The sequence below is a fragment of the Conger conger genome, chromosome 3 (genome assembly GCF_963514075.1).
Source record: "Conger conger chromosome 3, fConCon1.1, whole genome shotgun sequence".
Classification (NCBI taxonomy): domain Eukaryota; kingdom Metazoa; phylum Chordata; class Actinopteri; order Anguilliformes; family Congridae; genus Conger; species Conger conger.
The window spans coordinates 43,045,939-43,065,200 of NC_083762.1; the positions used below are offsets into that span (position 1 = coordinate 43,045,939).

Here is a 19,262-nt window from a genome sequence, read left to right on the forward strand (position 1 = left end):
AGTATCAAATTATCAAAGCATTATATATTGGTCTGAATTACAAGTAGATATAAATAGGACATTGTTATTTGAGTAATTGGTAACATAGTATTTGACAGTGGTCATCATTACCATGACATAATTCCTGTCATGAAGTGTCCAGTTATGTCCATTCATAACTATGACATACCATTGTTATGAGAATCTTCAGTTTGTGTTATGACGGAACTCACATAACAATCTGCATAGAAGGTTCACTATGACAGAGGTTTCATGCACACGTACGACAGATTGACCATGACATTTGAAAATGACTACGTAAATTAATAATTGAAAGCTTTGTCACTATGTGCCAGCCTGCCAAAAAAAGCAGCTTGTCATGAGTTTAAATAAATAGTTATCTGTGAGTTCATTCATTTAGTTTGGGCAGTAATGTTATGGTTTTTCAATTCATACTTGTAAAAATACTGACTTGTACTCGTTGTTGGTCAACCTTTTTCTTTGTCTTGACCAATTAATGCCATCTTCTCCACTGCCAGTAATATGCTCACTATTAGGATATTGTTGGCTTGACTGCCTGTCATGAAGGATGAATATGAAATATATTTTTAACTTTGTTGGATTACATTAAAATTGAGTACAATTAAATTAAATATTTTTATAATGGCAAGATGTTTTTGATGCATTTGAAACTTAAAGCTAGAGAAGCAGAACTGAAAAAAAACAACATAAAATTTGTCCTTTGGTGGCCACATCATTTCTAAGAATGGGTAACACAGGCCAATGCAAATTAAACTTTAAGGTAACATGCTCAGCACAGTGAGATGACATGGTCTTGACGGGAACATTTTACTTTAAATGAGTGTATTAAAGAAGCCATTGCAGGGATGCATTTCAGATTCAGAGCTGTTCCATGGTGTGTTTCACAACAAATTAACATTCTTACATTGCCTATCAAGATTAAGTCATCCCAACCCACACAGAAAAGAATATAAACTAATGACAAGCTGTTTTTGCATGAAGTATCATTATTTGATGGGTTGGCACATAGTAACATCGCTTTCAACTAGTAAATAACATAGTTATTTTCAAATAGTGATATGACACACCTGTCACAGTAAGCCTTCTAGGCAGTTTGTTAAGTCAGTCAATGCACGTGACACTTTATGGCAGGCAGGGGCGGAGCTAAGGGCGGGACTAGTGGTGTGATCGCACCAGGGCCTGAGGTGGGGAGGGGCCCATGCTGAAGTTTGTGCATCAGTGTCAAGAAGACTGCTGAGTTGTATGGATGAGAGAAGATCTTTGCTCATGCTAAAAATACCTTTCATTTGCATACCATATCTCCCCAATGGTTACAAACCAATAATGTGTTTTTCCTATTTTTTTGTTTGACAATTCAGCAAAAGACTGACAAGTTGATGTTGTAAAAAGTGGAAAAATAAAAAAAAATCTGTATATTTGCCTGTTTGTAATTGTGCTTTACAAAGGTTTCTGGGAAACTACTTGTTTATGAAGATCTATCACATGATTGTCCAGCTTTGAACTGGGCTTGATCTATCACTCTTCAGTTTCATGATTGCCTTACTGTATGTCAACAAATGCATTACAGGTATCTCTAAGACCCACTACTCGAAAGAATGAGAAGACTGAATATTTTAGTTTTAACATTTATTTCCCCCCTAAAAACTATAATAAATGGCTCCCACAAACAATTCCATTTCAGTGTTCCCAGACTGGCTAGAAGCAGGAGACAGCTGGCAGAAACAGTTTCCAGTTAGCCTCTCCATCATGCTGCTGCCACTACTGTATGAAGTTGGCAAGCATCACACTTGTGAACCAGAGAACAGGAAATAAGATGGCATGTTTAGTTTAATTTACTATAGGTTTTTGTTTCTTTTATGTCAGTTTTGTTTAATACCACTATGTAAAATACAAAGAAAAAAATCATCACTTCAACTAAAATTAATTTCACACATTAAATGATTAGATGAATGTGGGCCTACACTCACGAGGGAAATAGATCTACAGCCAATTGTATCTGCCTCTCCCTGCATGAATGTCCTGTAATGTGTCATCTGTGAGGTCTACTAACATCAAAGGAGTATGGCTATGTAATGCACAACACATGCCACAAATAATGCACTGACGTTCTGAGGGCTGTATTGTGAAGTGCCACTAACCCCCTTCCAAACATCTGAAATGCATGTTTAATAATAATAATACACAAGTAGCAATTCCATTCACACCCATGTTAATTTGCACTTATGCTGTCACATGCCAAAAGTGAGCTCCACTGTATATAATTTGAAAATCTCTTATCTCTTAGTCACAACATACACAATACTATTAAAATAAAATGTGGCCTGACTTTGAAATAGGCAATGAAAAGCAAATATAGGAAACTATAGGAAATATGAACATTTTGATAAGGAATTATTCAAAGAATGCAGCCCAAAAAACACAATTTTATGCTTATTGAAATGGAAATGGTTAGCAGTGAAGGCAAATTTTGTTGACTGGCACATAAAACCAAATACTGATCGATATCCAGGATTGTGGGCATTGCAGAATCAGACATTTTGGCTCCTTTCACTAAAAAGTTTTGTTTCTTTGGCAATTCATTTCAGAAGTTGTGAGTGAAGTAGTAAGCCTCTGGCCCTTTTGTTCAGTAAGTGAGCTGCTGCAATGAACAGTCGAGCATAGTATTCACAAAGCGACTGTACAATACCCATAGTCCATTCTTATCTCTAACTGCAACAAAATTAAGTGAGTATGAAAGAAAAGTGTTTTGTGAAATGCGTAATGATAATAATAAAAATAATAATAATTATTATTATTATTATTATTATTATTATTAGTAGTAGTAGTAGGAGTAGTATTAGTAGTAGTAGTAGTAGTAGTAGTAGTAGTATCCTGGCTATTGTTGTATCTTTCTACAAAATACAGTATTTGTCAAAGTTTCTTCAATATTATTTGTATTGGGATGCCTTTCTGTCTAGCTACATTCATGAGAAAAAACTAAGGGTTCAACAGAACACAAAATCACGGTTCGGTTTTTTGTACAGCGGGGGGAAATAGAAATGCAAAAATAGAATTTCGCCTTTCTTTTTGATTGATCACAGGGAATGCTGTTTATTATGCCAATGCCTAAATTTGTATTTTACAAAAGGCAAGAAGCCTATGGAAATAGTGTATGTGAACTCTATGTTCATAAACCATTCATGAAGCATTCATAAGCACTCAATGCAGCATTCATGAAGCATTTATGAATTTTTTATTATGCCAACACGAATATGTTCTAGAGCCTGCTTTGCCCCCTAGGAACTAAAATAAAGTAAATTATTGTTCCTCGTCAACCCCTTAATGGCGTTGTACTGTGTTACAGGTTCTAGCTAGCCAGCTGAGCAAACTGAATAACCAAATGCCTGTAATTTTGAACCAAATAAACAATTACGTATTCGGAAGAATGTTATGTTATGCTCGTTATGTTATCTTTCATGTACGAAATTACGTGATGTTTAATGCTTTATTTGTTATTTTGACAGTTGCGTCACTCGCCAGCTAGCAGACAGCTAGCATACAGCAGGTCTTCGAATTAAGTTCTGCTTTAGAGGTGAGCGAGATTGTATTCATTCAGTTCACGGCTGTACTGAGCCGAATGTCCTGTACCGAAACGGTTGGGGACGAATAGGTGAAACGTTACACCCCTAGAAAAAACAATATAGTCGACTGAACAAAGCAATAGTCAACTGAACAAAGCAATAGTCGACTGAACAAAGCAATAGTTGACTGAACAAAGCAATAATCCACTGAACAAAGCAATAGTCCACTGAACAAAGCAATAGTCCACTGAACTTGCTTGATTTGCTATTTTTAACCCTATCCACTTTTCCCCCTTGTGATTGAGTCGTCGACAAATGAAATTATTGTTGCATTCGTATTTATATCATACAAAAAACTGTGACGTAATAAAAGTTAAAAACAGTGATAGCAGATTGTTAAAAAGACTGTTAAAAACAGCAGTTTAGATACTTATCAGCCTCTTATTTGCAAAGCAGAGAAATAAAACTCCAGCCTCCACCATGTTCTCGATTTACAACCGTCACCTCGCCAGACTCAGATAACAAAAGGCATTCTAACAATCCTGGATACCATTTCTCTATGTCAAAAAATATACAATTCAGAAGTTGCACGAATATACACATTGTTTTTTTTTTTTTTCAACTCACTTTTATTCCACATCCAGCTGACATATTTCTGCTTTGGTAGAAATATAAGTTTAACTACTTCTTATTGGTGCGTGAATGCAGTACCAAACTAATATAAAACATGGTAAGCTTCTTGTACAGGGTTTCCTACCCTTTCCAATAACGTATAATGTGTCATATTCAGGTGACGAATAGTTTAGGACAGTTAGGAGCTGTGCAAAATAAATTTTCACAAAGAAAAATGTATATATGGATGTGCATAATTACAGGATTTGGACTTGGTATAGATAAACCTGTAACTGCACTGGCTAACAGGGTAAAACAGGGCTCTGGTTAACCTAATTTCAAAATAAAGTTCCATTTTAAATGTGATGCAGTTTGGTTAGATAGCATTAGTGTGAGTAATCGTTTTAGTTTTTGGACACTTTGGGCATGCTTACTATACATGTGAGTAAAACACACAAGGTTCATTTTCTTTACATTTTGTATGAAAAAATCTGTTTTAATAGAAAAATACGCTTTTCCAATTATTCATGTGCCTGGAAAAAAGATACACAGATGTTTCATATTTGGAGAGATTTATGGACACTTGAGGACATCTGGGTGCAGTTTTGGGAAAACGTATGTGAATGCCTGTAGATATCTTTACCATATGTTGTAGACATGTTGACATCAAGTTTGTGCACAAAAAAAAATTGTTCTGGGTTGGTGCTTGACTTCAAAATTTAGATATTCAGTGCTAAACTCTAAAAACATAAAAGAGTATTTTTTTTGTATATTAGTGTATCTTTTGTGTACACATTTCTGAATGAAGCTTCTTTAGTTTAAGTCTTCAGCCATGTGTGTGCAGTAAATGGTTGTTGAGATACGGACACTTATAGAACTAGTACAAAATAGGTGGAAATTGCCCTCTGGGGGCATGGGGCAAAGTGGAAAGGAATGAAGTGACTGTAAAAGGGCTGGAAAAAGTTGAAAGAGCCATACATTATCACACAGTGATGTATCCATAAAATATATTTTCAAGAAGTATATAGTATTGGAGAAGGAAGGAGATTGGGAGAGGGATAAGGTGTCAAATAGCAAAATGCAAACTCCACACAGAAAGACCTCTGTTTGGATTTGAATCCAGGACCTTTTTTTACTGTGGGACAATAACATTAAACACTGCACCCCCAGAAAATCATCAGAAATTATTTACCAGGATTTACATTTACAGTAACTTTAACTGACTACAGATGGGCTGGCGGTAGTCTATTGTATTGTGCTGAGCACACACACAGTTCACAGGTGTTTACTACACTTTGTGCACTGCTATGCAAACTTCCTTGGTCATTACAGTGAGTAGACATACACGCAATATAAGGTAACCATATTTATATTTGCTGCTAGGGTGCTTCCAGTGAACGTAGTCACTTTCATGGTGAGAATATATGCAATATAAAATCTCTGATAGAACATGTTCAAAGAACTATGTCATCCATATGTGTCAATTTGGAGTTATTTAATCTGATGCATTGTCAAAAATACTGTAATGGGTAGAATGTCACTTTTAACAAGAGTGGTAGTGGCACACACATCCATTGCCTTAATTAGGACAGCAGGTGCTGGACAGAACATCTATATGAGCTACGATACAGTACATCAAACAACAATCAGTGCACTGCAAGGCTCCCGTTCAATAATTTAATGCACCAAAATGAGTGACATTTCAGGCGCACAGACCCTTCATCAGACACAATGGCCCATGCCATGTCACGTCTGATGAAGGCCCTGGGTCCCTGAAATATCATTCAGTTTGGTTCATTAAATTATTAGATGGGAGTGTTACAGTGTGCAGACTGTTGTTTCAACTGATCATAGAATGTCTCTTTTACCATAATAATGTATAAAGGGTATGTGTAATCCCAATATTACTCTATTAGGTTGATTCATACAATGCTTAAACTGTGTCATGAACATAATGCAAAGAGCAGAACCATGACATTCCTCATTTTTAAAATGTTGCAGCATATATCAGGTGTGCTGTGTATATCCTGTTCTTGTAAGACGCTCTGGAAAATTGCAAATGAATAGCCTAAAATGTCTCTCATTCTGTAATGTAAAAAATGTGACAGACATTTTTAGCAAAGCTACCCTAAAATAAAAATATATGATCTCAGATTCATCACATCTTCCCTTTTAATCAAATATGAATTGCTTTCTTCTTGTATCTCCCTAATGTTTTATATTAGCCAACCTCTCTTACACAGAACTGTTCAGTAACATTTTGCCACATCTTTGTGCCACAAAATCAATATGAGAGTCTAAACAGAAAACTGCAGCAGATACAGTATTACAAAATTAATTTCTGCAGGACTGTGAAAATCTGCAGTAATTATATGAAGTAGGAGTAAGGCGTTTTCCCAGAAACTGTATTTTACCAAGGGACTTTAACAGATGTAGATAGCCCGCTATTTTCTGCTGGATGGGCAGACAAAGACCAGTGCATTAAAGAGGGACTCGGTTTGCCCACACAGAAGCAACAGAGTGTGAACCCTATCTGGAGGGGATCAAATCAGTTACCCCTGTGCACTGACTCTGAAAGGGGAGGCCGTTAACATGCCAAAATTATATCTGATGTGAACGCATGACGGCCTCGACAATGAAACCCATCCACTATAACTGCAATCATCTGAGCTGCTTGAAATAAGAAAGGTTACAGTGCTGTTGAACTATGTGTAACATCACACTGCTCGAGTGGAATGCTTAATGTTGAAGTGGACTCTCTTGCAGCCTTTTGTGAGTGTGGCTGCAGTTATGCACAGCTACCCCTACTCTAACTGTGACTACTAAAATGCAGCAGTGTCCCTGTAGCTGTAAAAACACAAATTTGAGTCAATGTGCCTGTTTCAGCCAGTGTTTTGCCTTGCAGCAAATTAAATTGAAATGTATCCAAACCACTACAGTGAAACAATTATATTGGAGCTGAAAAATGATTTATTTATGGCTCAATGTTTTATGTCACGATTAGTTTTAGTATAAAATTGCGCAAATTATGTAATTATGTAATTACCTATACATCCATATAGACATGCCGTTCCCATGTAAGTTCTGTTAAAAAAACATTTAATTTGTCAGTGGTATGTTCATCTTCACTTTATTGTGCTGATTGCAATGCTGCTTGATTTGAATATATGTATTAAAATATGAGATTTTAATAGTTAAGATTCAAATGACAAAGACCTTGTGCAATCTTCTTTTTTTGAAGGGGTTATTACACCATGGGTGAAGATGTATGCTTACTTTTTCACATTTCTAAACAGGAAAATAATAACATTCAGTTTTTAATGTGAAGTAGGTCTAATCTAATCTCAAAACTGAAATGGTGAAGACCTGGGCCGTGTTTCCCTGATAACAGTGCCTCTTAGCATTTTACCAAGACTCGAAAGGTATACCTTACCAAAGTTGTTTACTTTTTTATGTATCTTCCCCAAACTATCACTTAGGCGGTTGCTTAAGGGATAGCTTCTACGTGCGATGTTACTAGGCCCATCGACTCGCTCTAAGATCAATTATGGACTCCATGCAGCAACTGTTTGACTGCGTAATGAGAGAAAGTAGTGTTATTTATGAATAAAACACTGCAGAAATACTTAAAAATATTGCATTCATCACGCCTGGTGGGAACGTATTAATAGAATTAAAAACTTACAAAACTAAATTATCCAACCGTATATGTAATTTTCGCCAAAATATATATATATGGTTAGTGATACGGTTTGTGGCTACACCATCTAGCAATACGCCTTCTTTGGCATGTCATGTTTTATAGACATTTTTTTGATATCTTTGTCATGGTGCCTTAAATGACTTTGCAATCAGGGTTGATTTGCCAGAAGCAACAAGCAAAACGCAGCAACACGAAAACAACATAAGATATGGTTTTGCTTCACAGCAAACAAAATGGAGATATTGTTTAACATCGTGCTGAATAAAGAAACATTATTTTCCAGTTTTAGGACTACAGTGTCCAACAAAACAAAGACAGAACTATGATTAAACATCACTCCAGCCCACAGAGAGAGTGGGAAATCATCTGTTTATGAATATCATTTAAAAGACAATTAGGCAATATGTTCAATAAAGTGCAACATGCATCCTTCATAACGTACAATTTTATTACTTGCATAAAAACAGTCCCATTAATATGGTATTTTAGTAATATTATTAGCCAACTACAACTGTGGAATTATTAGTGTACGTATTGCTTAACAGATTGATGTAATTAAGTGCAACAGCTGATTTCAGAGGCTTGCGGTCGTAATAGTGGTGGCCACTAGCGGAGTGAGCTGATAACATCGCTAAGGACCAACCTTACGAAAGTACAATGTACAGAAGGAATACTTAGCTAAGGACGTTTCGGGAAACATGCTGAAACGTTAAGGTAGAGCTTAAGGTACTTAATGTAACTTACGAACGACATAGCGTTAAGAAGGCTTCATGAAATGCAGCCCTGTTGTATCAATTCTGTATGGATCTTCACTTCAACTTCAGTTTGGCTGCACACCTAATGGTTGTACTGCTGTTTCGTTCAAATCTAAAGATACAGTATAATTGGTATAATATAACAGTATAATTCATTTTAGTAATTCTTTAATCATTCTTCTTTTCTTTAATTGAGCAATAATTTGTGAGTGTTGTGAAGGATTTGGAAATTATTAGGAGGTACGTGATTCTTAAAACATGTAGCACAATTAGTATATTTTATATATATTCATAAGAAGTTTGACAATAAGTCTAGTCTAGTCAATGGTGAGAAAGAGATCTGAGATTCAAAATATATATGCAGTCAGACCAGGAAGTCAAGTGTAAATTATCATCAGGCAGTTTTATTTTAGATAAATTGGACAATTTCATGCAATTGAACAACCTCATGTGGAACTATTTTTCATTTATGTAGAAAATAGGTTTGATGAAGCAGAACATTGGTATGTAAACACCTTCATTACCTCCTTTAGTTCTGAAGAGACTCTTAATCGCTGACTGTGTGTCTTTGAATGTCTGATAGCCAATCTTACCATGAAAGGATGCTTCCCAGAAAACACTTCTGAAACAGAATTACTATTCAGAATTATTTTTGTGACATTGAAGACCAATTGTTGAATTTTCTGAATATTTCTCAAGCATACTTCCATACCACTGGCACAAATAAAACAAATGCAACAACAGTCTTGTACTCCCTTGTTGATATAAGGTTAGCCAAAAAATGTGTGTGAATGTTTACGAGCCAGTAAAAAGCTATTTTTTGGAATGCATTCTAATTATACATAATTTGTATGTGATTGTGTAATGTAAATGTACTTTAATATAGCAAATTTAAGTAGGAAGTATGAGCATTCATTGTTTTCCTCCAATGCCACATGTTAACAGTAATGAATTAGCAAAAAGGGAATTCCAAAAGATGAGGATTCACAGTTTTCTGTGTGAGGGTGGAAGCAAACATATGGCAAGAGTGAAGTTACTGTTATTTTTTGAACAATGCATTACCGGGCTGAGTAACTGCTATAGATGAACTATAAGCTCTTAACAAAAGTGGACAGTATTGGTTCACCAGGTACGTAGCAATGATCCCTTTGAGATGACAGGGAAACTTGGCAATCTTTACTGATAAAACATTAATATGTGCTTTACACAAGTATTAGTTCCATGTTTCTTTTGTGCTGTATATACTTCCATAGTTACAAATCTGTTATCACTATCCCTGTAGTTTAGTCATCAAGATTTTGCGACATCACCTTCCTGAAACTACTGTATAGTATAAGAAATGAAGAACACGTAGACAATAATTGGTTATACAGCACAATATATGCATTTATATATTTGTTTATAAGCCAAACCTTTTAATCAATTACAAGTAACTATGATTTGCCTTATTTTCCTCCAAAACTATGCCAATTGATAACCTTGTCAACTTAATTGGCAGTTAACTGTAATATCTGTGATATCTAGATAGAATAAGTTTGCACTCACTAAAATGGGTTGTTCTCTTTTTATAAACTCAGATTCAGTAGAAGAGACATCAGGCTCATTCATCTCAGCACCAGTTTCACTCAGATATGACTATTAGGATATTTCTGGTTTCTAACTAATTTGTGCATTCACTGATGTAGCGAATGAGGTTGCTCACATCATCCACTCTCACAGTTGCATGAAAAACCCAGAAAAACATTCCAAACCAAAAGAATATTATTAAACGGATAAAATCTCCAACATGTGTTGTATTTTTTTGAAGAGATAAAGATATGTGACTAAAGTGCACCGAACATCTAAAAATGTGGAGAACACTATTTTTGTGGTTCAATCAGGACCACTCTGGTCAAAGTTTGAATCGTTATTAAATCTTAAATCTTAAAAGGTAATATAGTTACGTTTGGCAGTGTGGTTTGGTTCTGGGATCCCTCCCAGCCATCCACACAAGCTTGCAGGGATAAGGCAGGGAGGGTAGCAGCAAATCCCTCCCCCAGAGGGGCACACAGAACAGATCCAGCAGCAATGACGAACATTATTAACCTTTAATTATACAAGATAGACAGCATGTCTTTGGATGTGGTAGGAAATCCACATGGACGTAGGGTAAACATGCAAACACCACAGAGATAGGTCCCCTGTCGGATTTGAGCCCTGGACCCTCCAGTTGTGAGGCGACAGTTCCATTCAGTCCACCAATGTGCCACCCATAAGGATAGTCTGATGAACACATGAGGGAGGAGCTGGCGTGGTGGCCTGCCTGAACCCATAAGGATAGTCTGATGAATACATGAGGGAGGAGCTGGGGTGGTGGCCTGCTTGAACCCATAAGGATAGTCTGATATACACATGAGGGAGGAGCTGGGGTGGTGGCCTGCCTGAACCACGCAATGCTCTATTTTGTGGGAAATGCCAAAACCAATGTCAATACAAATGAAAGCAGATTCAAAGAGAATACCAAGGTGTGTGTGTTTTTTTTCCTCAGAGGCTAAAAGAGCTGAAGCAGAGGGAGTTTGCCCGGAACGTGGCTTCAAAATTGAGGAAGGATGAGAGGAAACAGGAGAGAGCCCTCAGACGTCTGCATGAACTGGCAGAGCAGCGCAGAGAAGTGCAATGGTGGGTGCAGTCCTGTAACTGCCATTTAATCTACAGTGTACAGCATGAATCAATCAGTGTACATCAATCAAAGTTGGTTCAGTCAGAGCAGAATCTACTTTAGATAAATAAGCCATAGAGGTCGGACTGATATTATAGCACATTTATCATTTACAGCCAGTTGCTTTTGAGAAATCAGATATGTTGACCTTTGATCTAGTCACTGGCCCTGTTGTTATGGTTACATTCCAGCAGCAGGAAATCATCTCAACTAAATTTTGCTAGCTTGGTAGCTATTGATTTCTGTGAAAAGAGAATTGAAACAGAATATGCCTATTTAATGTGCACAGTGGCACAACTTTTTTCACTGTATTGTTCAGGGGCAGAATACATTTGTAATAATTGCATTACCATACAATTATCGGGAATGCTGTATGCTGTATTAAATATTCTCACCTGCAGATTAAAAGTGTTGACAGATTTTCCCATGTCTATTTCTTTGCTGCTTTTAAGAAGGCTAATCTGTTTAATGTTTGAAAGTTTTAGTGTACATAATCTTGTTTAGCATAAATTCATTGTCTATTGTTATATCTCCTTTTTAAATATTTTATTGCATTGATTAATAATAAATACATTATTTACCTACACCGATGCCCTTATTTATTATTTAAGAAATAACAGTCAGGAGTACATCTCACTTAAATCAATCCTAACATCTCCCTGTTATGCATACTATGCAAGACTCTCATCTGTCAGAAGCCATCTTAAGCACAATATGGGATGTGCTTGTAATACAGCAAAGTGTATACTCGGCTTGTGCTGACTAGGCCCATCATATTGAAAAGCATTACTGCCGACTAGGTAGTCAAGCCCCAAGTGTATATTCTGTTGCTTGATGTGGCCTGCAGTACCTAAAATTAGCACTGCTACGCAATGGTGTATTTGTCTGCAGTATGCTCTGGTGCTTGAGGGTATGGGTGCTGTTACATATTGATTTGAATATTTTGTGTCATGTGTTGCAGCGCCCCTGGCAGCGGCCCCAAGTTTAGGTCGACCACAGTGGCGGTGGAGGGCAGCTCTAGAGAGGCCGGCTGTGAGGAGAATGCAGAGGGATCACAGCCTGCCACAGCGCTGGACACAGGGGCCCAAAATGGCGCCTCCAACACCAGCAGCAGCAGGCAGGTCCAGTGGCCCTACACTGGCAAGGCCAAAAAACAGATGCACCGGCAAAAAATCGCCTTTTCCATCTCCCTCCCAAAGAAGGCATCCATCCGCCTGGAGTCGTCGGCTGCAGTGTTTTGTGAGAATACAGAAGAGGGGTTGGCAGATCGGAGCTCCAGGCAAAGGCTCCAAGCAGCTGCTGCCGAGCTCAATCTCCTATCTACTCCTGCTGTTGAAAAAGCGCTGAATTACAGGGAGACGATTTACGGTGCCGACACACAGGAAGACCTGGTCAGCCAGGAAAATGTCTGTACACAGACACACACAACTTCTGAGGTGTCAAATCAAGCCAGCCCAGAAGTAACTTCTGATTTGTGTGCTTTACTTGTTTACTCGGCAGATGTATCCAGCCCTTGCATCTCCCCATCCACTTTTCCCTTTCACTTAAACGATGCAGGCATTGTGCTGCATATGGAAGACTCACAGGAATCTTTAAAATGTGAAGAGACAGAAAAGAAATGCGAAACTGTTCAGGAAGTTGGTAGCGAGCCAAGAGCGCACGGAACAGGAGCCATGGAACCAAGACACCCCCTCAGTGATCCCCCATCCTCAAACGAGACCACAGCAGCCACGCCTTCCTGTGTGAGGAATGAAGTGGACATGGGTTCCGGGGCACCACTTCCTTTCACAAAGCCCAGCCAGCCTTTCTGTTCGGTGCTGAGCAAAGACGGGAGCACCGTGCTGCAGTGGCCATCTGAGATGTTGTCCTTCACCAGGGTGGTGCCATCCTTGTCCTTCAGCTGTAACCCCCTCCACTTTGACTTCCGGGCATCCAGGAACCGAACTGAACAAGGGACCGGGGGGGCCAGAACGAGTGAGACAAACAATTTGACTCTGTCACAGAAGCCTGATGATGGCACAGAATCCGGTGGCCCAGAAACCCCATTACACTTTGATAAGCACATCGAGCAGCCGGCACATGACTCAGAAAACAGCCCTGGTCGGACAGACTCCTATTTGCCAGGCTCTTCAGGGCATCAGGATCTGAGTGCATCCATGGGAGGGAGGGATGACCATTTTGAAAATGATAGGGCGGGCTGTCTGAGACAGCTGAAAAGGTATGGAAAGCAAAAACAAAAATGTTTTAGGAAGCCATCAAAAAAGTGGACTCACTCCTGCAAAAGAGCCCCAGACAAATCATGGGACAGAAACAGCAGGCGAGAATACAGGAGCCACAAAAGGAGGAGACGGAGGAGGAGGGAGATGTGCAAGGGTGCTGGCAGGTATGACAGCGAAACAGAAAAATCCACAAATTTCCACAAACAGCCTGAGTGCTGGGATGGATTTGATAGCCAATTTTGCAGCAACACTTTACAACAAGTGCAGCCATTAGATGAGTCAAAGCAATCACCTCAAAATCAAGAAGAGAACAGCAGCGATGCTAGCAAAGTAGACACAACAGGAAGCGGGAGGTGGAAAGCTGCAGGCGGCATAAATGGCACAGCAGGCAGCCAACCTCCTTCAAGTGGCAACCACAGCAATGGTGGAGTGCCACAGGGACACAACAAAATAAATGTGCAAGATGCATCAGTGAGGCAAGCGGATTTCATAGAAAGCTGCATCCCCTTGCCTCAGACGGAGAAACACAGCACAATGGAGGCGCAATCCCCGTGCTGTAGTCAGACTTTACACCAAGACTGCCCTCTGAAGAGGAAACGTGCATCTCTGAGTGACGAGGGAGAGGAGGCCCGTCAGCCTCCAGTCGCATGTCACTCATCAGCAGGCAGATCTGATGGGCTAGAGTTATTGGACGTGTCTGAGAGTGATTCTAGGATCTGCTGCAGGTTAGAAAGGATAAGGAAAAGACAGAGAGTTTCGTTGGCCAACCCAAGCCTAGTTACTGACCGAAGGGCTGTTGAGGATGAAAGAGCCATGCTCACAGTGGCTGCAGAAAGTATAACTGTAAGTTCAGCCATTCAACACCCTGCTCTTCAGAAGACTCTGACTAATGTGCTAGAAAAAGAAATGAATGAAAGGCCAAAAAGCCCAGACAAAGTATTTTGTGTTGATGGGGGTCATGACAGCTGTTTGTTTGACTCCTTGACACAGGGTCTCCAAATAGAGAAGTGTACTGGGAGGACTGGTGGCCCCTCTAGTGCTCAGAACAGGGCTGGATGTCCCAGACCAAGTCATCATGAATCTACACTCACCAGAGACCTCAGAACAATAGAGAACATGAGCATGAGGAGTGAATCTCATCTTGAATCTAAGGCTGAAATTAGCAACACACAGGACCATAATCCGCCTTCCACCAAGGCCAATGGTTTCCAACAGGAGGTGAAGGTAGCTATGCAGCAAAATTCAGAAAGCATGAGCCTTGGCAAATCATTTCAGCACAACTCTCAGAGCCAGCCTCTAAAAAGGCACCTAGGCCTTGCAGGTCAGGAGGTGAAATTGAGTCGCGAGGGCCTCAGGTTTGAAAATGCGAGTGGAGCATTCCTCTCAAGTCAACAAGGTTTCCAGCATCCCTCAGACACAATGGAGAAACACCGCCTCCTTCAGGCCCAGGCTCAGAGGCGAGCGCTAAGACCACAGGCTCGATTTCATGGCAAGCTGAAACCAGTCCTGTCTGGTCCGCCCATCCAGGTCCCCTCTCCAATTCTGCACCCCGTGCACCTACCCCCGCCCATGTCCTCCACCTCCATCACCATCCGCCACACCATTCTCCAGCACCACGCCACCCTCCTGCAGCCTCAACCCCACCTTTTCTCCCAGGTCTTCCCCATTACCCCTCCATCCCTGGCAGCAGAGATGTGCCCCCCAGTACGCCCTGCCTTCATGCCCCCACCTGAGCTCTCTGTTGTGGCCCCAACTGGCCTGCACCCTGTGGCCATGACGTTCCATGCCCTGCCCCGACCAGGGGTTTTCTCCCCCATACTATCCCCACATCCAGCCCTCTTCCCACTCCAGCCTCTGTTCTGAGTTCATGACATATCCTAAATTAGTCTGTATCAGCGTCCATTATGTCCATTATGTCCATTATGATCATGCTCATTTTGTACACTGAAACCACGATAATAGCACGACATTTGTACTTTGGAATTATTGTCTAGAAATGAACCACATAGCCAATTAAATCCATTTGTGATTAATCTTTGCCCAACAGATCATAGAACTTTTGTGTTCTTTGTTTCTTTGTTTTTATTTATTTACATTGAGAAGACAATCATGCATGAATGTAGACCATAGAAATACATCTAATATTGATAGATATGAATACATCTGACAGTACACATACCAAATGAATTAATGCCAATGCTATAGCAGTCTTGAGGACACTGCATTACTGCAATGTTTTTTTTGTACAACACCACTGCAAGTACAAAGTGTAACGTAACAATAAATGTAATATATCATCAATATTTTTATTTTTATAGGAGATCAAATGTTTTATGCCTTTGAACATGAAAAACGTGCATCTCTGAGTAACGAGGGAGAGGAGGCCCGTCAGCCTCCAGTTGCAAGTTGGTTATCAGCAGGCGGATCTGACGGGCTAGAGTTATTTGCTAAGGTGGACGTGTCTGACAGTGATTCTAGGATCTGCTACAGGTTAGAAAGGAAAAGAAAAATACAGAGAGCTCCATTGGCAAACCCTAGCCCAGTTACTGACCGAAGACCTGCAAAGGATGAGAGAGGCATGCTCACAGTGGCTGCAGAAAGTATAACTGTAAGTTCAGCCATTCAACACCCTGCTCTTCAGAAGACTCTGACTAATGTGCTAGGAAAATAAATTAATGAAAGGCCAAAAATCCCAGACAAAGTATTACTTACCCTGTGGCCATGATGTTCCATGCCCTGGCCCGACCAGAGGTATTCCCCCCCATACTATCCTCACATCCAGCCCTCTTCCCACTCCAGCCTCTGTTCTGAGTTCATGCCATATCCTAAATGAGTCTGTGTCAGTGTCCATTATGTACAACACCATAGCAAGTACTAGTGCAACATGATATTTAATGTATCATCAATATTATTTTTATTTTCATAGGCGATCAAATGTTGTATGCCTTTGAACATGAAATGACACTTATTCATGTTCTTTCAATGTGCTTTGTCAAGGTTTGCCTGTTAGACTATAAAAGCACTTGACCACTGAAACTCATGAGAATCCAGGTAACAGACCAGAAGAGGTTACTCCAGGTCCACCTAGAGTGCTCAGCAGTGGGACATAGTGGACTTCACAGGCACTGGGGCTGTCCAGGGATTCATGGCTTACTACTACATAACCACCCCTCAGCTACTCATTTGGTTGTGAGAAGTTATTGTGGTTATTCTGTCATTTCTGTAGGGTGTAAAATAGTCTCTGGCTTGTGGGCAAAGGTATATTGGAGAAATTAAATTCACAGAATTCAGCTCCAGTCTTCTCTGTATATGTGCTGGAGGCACAGTGATGACAGAGTAATGTAGAAGAAGAAAAAATTACAACGATTTTACAAAAAAGGGCAAAGGGAAGGGAAACCTTAGCATTTATTGTTTTTTTCTGATAGTATTGTATGTCAAACATTTCAATATAAGACTGAAGCCAGCAACAAATTATACTGTAGGGATAATTGCCATTGTTATAGAGGAGAAACAAGTGGCCAAGTGTCTTTTATTATCTGTGAACCTGGTAACAAGTGCCAGCCTCGTAATGGATCCATGACCTTCTACTTGATACAGAGGATTGTTTGAATGCACAATGATAATGACTTCTTCTGCAACAAACTCAACCTACTGAAATAAGAAAACCTGTACATGTTGTACATTAGACATATTTATAATCCACTTGTAATATTTATTGTAAAATAATTTCATGTTTCTATTGTGTAAGGTACCCAGTATGTATTAAATATTTAGATAAAATAAAACAACTATGTTTTTTACCCCAGTTTGCCAACAGACTAATAATAAAGTAAAAAATAAAAAAAAATCAATAATAAATTAAAATTTAAAATGAGCCTGTTCTGGTTTTCATTGTTATAACCTGAAATATAAAGTGCACTTGTCTGACGGCCCCTACATGAAATGCAATCAGTCCCATCTGGTAATACACACTGAATATGAGTGCAGCTATAGATATTACTTGGGAGCAATTTGCGTCATCTTGTTCGCTATTTCATTTTAAGCGTGTCTGGAGGAAGTTGATTACTTTTATGTTTTTATATTGATGTCAAGAACAATTCTGCCAAAAGACATAGGATGTGCGGTGTCAGAAAATGTTGCTATAGTCACACAAACACCAAAACCTTGTATTTTCAGGAACAACAAAACATATTTATTCCATATATTTAGCAAGATGTAGAGCAGCCAATTCTCCAGTCATGTACAAGCCCCCCTGTGTGTTTGGGGCTTGAACCCTACCAAGGCATCTCATGAAATGTAATGCCTTCTTACCAGTGTTTACCCCTAAATTGAGGCAGCAGTTTAATTTCTTCCACCACTGCAAAAAAAAAATGTGTCTATGAGGACTATGGATCAGCCTCTGTCCATTAGTTCATTAATTCACCACTGTAGTATTACAGTACAGTATTTGGACAGTGGTACAATTTCTATAATTTTTGTACACCAATTGTTTTGTTCTTATTTCTCTGCCTCATAATGGAATCCTTGACTGTCATTGGTTCTTATGTTGACAAATGCCAATCATTGACTCCAAAGGCAATCAGGATCCTACAAACAAGACTGGATACTGAAAACTTTCTTATGCCTGCACTAAGGAGGTCCATCCACCCATCCATCCATTATCTTAACCCGCTTATCCTGAACAGGGTCGCAGTGGGGCTGGAGCCTATCCCAGCATACATTGGGCGAAAGGCAGGAATACACCCTGGACAGGTCGCCAGTCCATCACAGGGCACACACACCATTCACACACACCATTCACTCACACCCTTCACTCACACACTCATACCTATGGGCAATTTAGACTCTCCAATCAGCCTAACCTGCATGTCTTTGGACTGTGGGAGGAAACCAGAGTACCCGGAGGAAACCCACGCAGACACGGGGAGAACATGCAAAGTCCACACAGAGAGGCCCTGGCCGACGGGGATTCGAACCCAGGACCTCCTTGCTGTGAGGAGGCAGTGCTACCCACTGCACCATCCGTGCTGCCACACTAAGGAGGTGACTGTCCAATTATTTAGGGTTTCCTAAAATGGGGGGATTACATATACGACGAGAAGTAATTTCCACATGGATTACCCAATATGAATGTAAATTAAAGGTGACAGCCTAAAACTACTTCATAGTCATTGCTTAATTTCAAATCAATGTGCTGGAGTATAGAGTCCTTTTTTAGACCAACCAATCTCTGTAATTCTTAAACTGTCATCATTGGCCTCCCGTACCAACTTCCTCACTGTCTGTGGGGACAACATGCACTTGTGTCCTCTTCCTGGCAAATATGAAACCATTCCATTGTGTAAAAAAGTGTTTATTATCGCTCTTACAGCGCTAAGTGGCATGTTTTGTAAGTTTCACTGTTTATGTTTTTTTTGTTCCCATTACCAGACTTGTCACGGTCAATTACCATCTGTCTCTTCTAAATTGATAGTTCTTTGGCTTTTCCCATGCTGATGGATGAAAAAGGGACTTTGCATGCTTGTTACCTAATTTTCATACTTAAATTGAGAGATAATGGCCGCTTTCCCGAACGCGTTAAGAACGTTCTTAAGCTAAGAAAGTTCTTAAGGACCTTCTAATTGACGGTCCTTAAGAACTTTTTTAGCTTAAGAACGTTCTTAACGCGTTCGGGAAACGCGGCCAATGTCATTA

At 39.6% G+C, this 19,262-nt stretch overlaps 1 protein-coding gene across 1 annotated transcript in view; it reads left to right on the forward strand.

Moving 5' to 3' along the window:
* The window catches only part of znf804a (zinc finger protein 804A), a 64,903-nt gene extending 47,464 nt beyond the window's left edge, over window positions 1-17,439 (forward strand). The window contains exons 3-4 of the mRNA XM_061236089.1: window positions 11,179-11,309; window positions 12,311-17,439. Coding sequence (XP_061092073.1) covers window positions 11,179-11,309; window positions 12,311-15,431 — 3,252 coding nt within the window. The 3' untranslated portion in view covers window positions 15,432-17,439. The remainder of the gene's footprint in view (window positions 1-11,178; window positions 11,310-12,310) is intronic.
* Window positions 17,440-19,262: the final 1,823 nt, after the last annotated feature.